This window comes from Octopus sinensis, linkage group LG2 (genome assembly GCF_006345805.1).
Source record: "Octopus sinensis linkage group LG2, ASM634580v1, whole genome shotgun sequence".
Taxonomy (NCBI): domain Eukaryota; kingdom Metazoa; phylum Mollusca; class Cephalopoda; order Octopoda; family Octopodidae; genus Octopus; species Octopus sinensis.
In genome coordinates this window covers 86,662,641-86,668,640 of record NC_042998.1, presented here as the reverse complement: position 1 = coordinate 86,668,640, position 6,000 = coordinate 86,662,641, and the positions used below count along the sequence as shown (strand labels likewise).

The 6,000-nt window shown below is 33.8% G+C and overlaps 1 protein-coding gene across 2 annotated transcripts in view; it reads right to left on the bottom strand.

Annotated features, from left to right (window-relative positions):
- Positions 1-6,000, bottom strand: part of LOC115225143 (protocadherin gamma-A1-like) — a 98,259-nt gene that overhangs the window by 88,243 nt on the left and 4,016 nt on the right. For both annotated transcript variants that reach the window (XM_036515021.1, XM_036515026.1), the window contains exon 2: positions 2,797-2,867. In XM_036515021.1, the coding sequence (XP_036370914.1) occupies positions 2,797-2,867 (71 nt within the window). The remainder of the gene's footprint in view (positions 1-2,796; positions 2,868-6,000) is intronic.

Here is a 6,000-nt window from a genome sequence, read left to right as displayed (position 1 = left end):
AATAAAAATTCAAATAATGATGTTCAGATTTGGATCTATTTTCAATTCAAATTTTGATTTTCACTTTTTGCTTTTTTATTTAAATCTCAAAATTCCAATTTCTGTTTCTCAATGTGAACAATTTTTACAAACGGTAATCAATATTTTAATTTCTTGTATATACATTATTATTTTAACTAGAATTACAAGATATAATTCCCATAGAGTAGAAATAAGATGGCACAAATTTCAGATGTAGATGGCTCATTTAGCTGGCTGTACTCTTTACACCTATGATTTCTAACTACAGATGGATGCCACTAGATTTGAAGCACATTACAAGAAAAAAGATTTTAGTAGTGACCTTCTTATGAGGTCAATATGTGCTTTTTTAACAACAAATCATTCAATATGCTGTTGTTTTTATGCTGCTTTACTTCAAGTTTCATACTTAATACAGGAGGGGATAAAGCAAAACAAAAAGGCAATCATGGAATCAAATATGGGGTTTACATTTAATCTATAACAGTTAATTGTTATTGCTGATTTGCTTTCTTTAGTCTACTCCATTTCTTAAAGGATCAGTCAATTAGTTCTCTAGCTGTAAGAAGCTTGTTTTTATTCTGAGCATGAAGACTTAAGATTATACTTGGCCTCCAATGGTATGTATGTAAAGGAAGGTTTACTGCAATATTGAAAGTTCAAATGGTTACGTGAATGGTCACTTGCTGGTTTGACTTTTACTGAATAGAATTTAACTTACAGAACCATTTCAGTCTATTTTTTTGGAATTCATAACAGAGGGCTACTGTTGAGTTATAGATCAGAATAGATAATTAGTGGATGCATTGGCAGAAGTATATACTTAGCTAAAATTTTATCATAACAAAGTAAACTTTTTACTGTGTTATACTGGTTTTGAATATGTGCAGACAGATATCCACAGCTATAAACATATATATATATATATATATATATATATATATATATATATATATATATATATATATATATATATATATATATATATATACATATATATATATACTATATGTATATATATGTGTGTGTGTGTGTGTGATTGCCAGAGAAAAGGAAAATCAGAGTAGGGAAAATTATGTAATGATATTTAATGACAACAAAACATTGTATCAAAGTATTAAAATGAGAGAAGGAAGAGGGAGAGATAAAAAAAGATGATAGAGATTGTTAAGAAATTAGCAGTACACACACACACACACATGCACACACATATATATATATACACACACACACATCATCATCATCATTGTTGTCGTTTAACGTCTGTTTTCCATGCTAGCATGAGTTGGACGATTTGACTGAGGTGTGGCGAACCAGATGGCTGCACCAAGCTTGTGAATATATACATACATATACACATGCTAAAAATTGGGTATAAAACGTGTCAGATGTAGAGTGCAAGAGCGAAGACTGTGCTGGTCTGGTCATGTGATGTGTATGGATGAAGAGAGCTGTGTATATATATATATATATATATATATACACAAACACACACACACACACACACACATACATCATACATACATACATACATACATACATACATACATACATACATACATACATACATACATACATACATACATCAAGTATAACCAGTATCTGATTGCAACCATTTGCCTGTGTCAGCAGCCATCAGCCCTTAAATGACCACCTATCTCCAATTTTGTGTTAAATTTTCTATGACCAATGCAGCACAGAATTTAGTTCATCAACAATGACACTACCTTTATACAATAATCCAAAAGTGGTTGATGAACACACCTTAGAAACTAAAAGGCAGTTGTGGTTGGATGGGAATGATAGAACCGTATGCATATAAACATCAGTGTTAGTCATCTAACATGCGATCTTTTAAGAATGATGAGACAGAACTTTGAGACACTTTGCACCTTAGCAGCTTACTCAACCACTAAGGTGAAACTTGGCTTTCCAGTCAACTCTAAAATGATTAATAAACTTGACTCAACTAATAGTATAGAATCCTACAATGTTTTGTCAATTTTTTTATAAGTTTTATTAAGAACACTAAGCAGTCTGTGTGTGTGATGTTAATATGTATGTTTAGAACGATAAAAAATATGCATTTTTTGATAGTTGTAAGTCAGTATCATTTTTGTGTAGCAATTAATATTCAGTTAGTGCTCAACAACAAAATTAACCATTAGGGTTACAAATACCATTTTTACCTCTTTCGATTTGTTCAGTAGTTTGGGTTTTTTGGGGGTTTTTTCCAGTAAATATAACCTTATTTATTTATTGTGGCTATTGTATATAATCCCTTTTGAGTTGTAGAGAGTGATTTAATTGGGATTTAGAAGTAATTTCTATCAGGTCCTACCAACTATAAAGGCTTGAGCTTCTTTATTCTGTCTTGTTATTAAATCCTTCTCATACTAACCTGCCTATGATCACCCCTGCTTCTAATAATATAAACCTCCTGTTTTAAAGTGATCTAGTTTCAAACTTTCCATCAAAATTTCATGTTAATTTATGTATCAGATGCCAGCTTAATAACAACAAAGTTACTTTACTATATTTTCCATTATTTTCAAAATTAACTGAAGTAAAAATAGTGTATTTCAACAGAATTATAATAACAAAATACTTAAACAAATATACTACCTTCATAAGGCTATCTTTGGCAACTGTTTTATATATTAGAACCTGCCTTAAACCATAGTCACCTGGTAGTACGTTTCTACTAATGTAGAGTAAATCAGTATTAGAAAAATTGATTGATTATTATTTAAGTTAAAATCTTCATTACTGTACCTTCAACTGTGCCAAGCATCAACAACAAACCAATGAAAATGATGGAAAGCATCTTGCTCAATATTTTGTTACTGAAACAAGATTAAAAAAAAAGAGACATGTATTTTTCATTTGAATTTTATTTCATTCTTTTTTTTTGTAATATTTCAAAATGTCAAGAAATTCTGCAGCGACATTATATATATTACAGTATTTAGTCAAATTGAAATAAGTTCTTTCCTGTTATTCTTTATTAGAAATATCCATCAAAATGTTATTAACTCTGTTGCCTTTGAGCAATATTTTCTAGAAAATACTATTTCTAGACTTCCTCAAAACATCTGAGCTCCATGACAGGAAATATTCCTTCCCCTTGCCAAAGCACCCTTCATCTTTCAAACGACTGTCGTCCCTGATGTTCTCCTTCAACTTGGGGAACAACCAAAACTCACAGGAAGAAAGGTCTAGACTGTAAGGAGGGTTAGGAACAGCTTTGATGCCCGTCTCTGTCAACTTGTTAATTACCAGCTGGAGAGAAAGAGAGAGAGAGAGGAGAATGAGAGAGAGAGAGAGAGAGAGAAAAAGTAGGCAGGATAGGGATGGTGGCAAAGTTCCACAAGAGATGGAACACAGTCACACATACAAATAACATACCACAAAGAAAACAGAACTGATTTTACCTTCCTTAAAATACCTTTCTACCTTCTTGACCTTTATAAATCCAACAGAAGATCAAGCCTGCTCAACTGATCAGCCCTTTCTTTACCAACTCACTTTTCCATCACTCACTTTTAACTTTATTAGAAAACATCAAGAAACTGAAACTATAAAATGAATTTTTCTTAGAGTTATGAGCACGGACACCAGAAATATGATATGATGTACCTTAGAATGGAGTTTGGGCTCAAGAAGTATGGTACAATGTACTTGAAAAGTGGCAAGGTACAGTCCCTAGCAGGGATAGAATTACCTAATGGAGACCAGATTAAACGAATTGAAAATGAAGGCTACAGATACCTTGGCATACCAGAGTTCAATGAGATAATGGAGAAGGAAATGAAAGAGTAACTGAAGATGGAATATTTCCAAAGAACGAGATTGGTGTTGGGCTCAAAATAAACCAGATAGAATAAAATACATTTTAGGGTGGTATGTAAAAAATACTGTGGAACTATTGTTGAAATATGTGAAGAAAGCCAGCATCATTAAAACAGATAATTGTGTAAAGAAAGAAAAATTTAAAGAGGAAAAGAACACAAAAAAAAAGAAACAGCATGGAAGAGAAAAAATATATGGTCAGTTTGCAAGAGATACAAACGCCAAGACAGATATTGAAGACTGATGGTTATGGATGCAGAAGAGTGACCTGAAGATAGAGAGAGATGCCCAAGAACAAGCATTAAAGATAAACTATGCAATGTGCAGAATTGGCAACACAACTGAGAACAACAAATGCAGAAAGTGTGGTGAGAGGGGTGAAATGGTATGGTTTGTGAATTCTCAAAATTGGCACAACACAAATATAGAAGATGGTTCAATGATGGGCCTTTCTTCTCACATCAGTAACCCATCTCAACTTTCCTGTGTGTCATCGTTATGGATATTAGTGCTATTGCAAATAGCAAAAGTGAAAACGAGTCACCTTGGAAGATACCCCTTTTAATATCAACTTCTCCAAGGAAAACATTGTTTGAATACAATTTGGCTTTCCATTCATCCATGCTATGCATCAGAAAGTTTGTGATGTCACCAATACCAAACATCTGCAGGTACTCTTTTACTCTTTTACTTATTTCAGTCACTTGACTGTGGCCATGTTGGAGCACCGCCTTTAGTCAAGTAAATTGACCCCAGTACTTATTCTATCGGTCTCTTTTATCAAACTGCTAAGTTACGGGGACATAAACAGACCAGCATCGGTTGTCAAGCAATGTTGGGGGGCGGGGCGGCAAACACAGACACACAAACATCCAAGAATGAGTCATCATATCTTATGCCTTCTTAAAGTCAATTCAAGCCATAGACATGTTTGTATGATTTTTTTTAGAATGACTTTAAACTGTTTTATTGATGACCAGGTGATCCTTGGTACCCTGAGAACTCTTCCTACATCCTTTTTTTGCCCTTGGTAGTATTTCTTCCTGTGCCAGGAAAGTATATGTCTTTGCTGCACATATTCCAGTGAGTATCTTCCAGATTATGCTTAGGCATGCTATAGGACAGTAGATTCCCCACCCTATTCCCCTTTCTTCTATTTTTCATTATAAATGTTGTTCGCCCAGTCTCCATCCACGTGGGGAGTGTATCTTTCTGGACACACTCATTCAATTGGGCTGTGTGACATCTCTTGTACTGTGTGGCATCTCTTCAGCCAAAAGCCATGAATCCCATCTGGTCCAGGGTCTTTCCAGTTAGGCACTTTACCCACTTGTTCTTTCACCCGTGCTTATGATAATATTCCTTTGTTTCTTTCCTCCTTGTAATTTTGTTGTGATAGTTCCTATCCGCATTACATCCCTTCTATGCACTACATTGTTTCCCCATAATCTACTCCAGAACTCTTTGGCTTGATTTGCATGAGGAGCAACATTTTTCCCATTGTCTCCTACCGTTCGGAAGAATTGCTTTGGGTTATTTTTGAATAATCTGTTCTTCTTGAAGTGCTTATTTCTGTTCACAAATCTTCTGATCTTCAGACTTTTTGCAGTGATCCTCTTATTATTATTGTTGTTGTTTATGATTATTATAATTATTTTACATATGAGCAACAGATTAAACCAGTGGAAATGAAAAATGTCTAACAGGCTACAACAAGAAACCTTAGATTCCAAGAACCTTCCTAAGTATCCTAGTTGTCCTTAATATCACTTTTTTCTTTTTGAGCTGCACTAAACTAGGTTTTATGTCTATTTCCTCATGGAAATGCCATCAAGAAATGGATTAACATGGAAGAGATGCAACAGAGTTGAAACAGTGTAGCAAGGATGTTTTCCAGATTGTATAAAAGAATAGATCAGTATTAACAGAAAAAAATTGTTTGAGACAGACCAGAGGAAATTTTATCAGCAAATAAATAGCAGAGAAGAAAGTACTGAGAAACCGGATGCAGAAGCAGGAAATTCTGAAGTAATATTTGAGATAAGCCAATCAATCATAATGGAAATGAAGCATGGTTAAAGAAAGTAAAGGAAGAAGTCATTAGTGAGAATCAGCCAGAGATAAAAC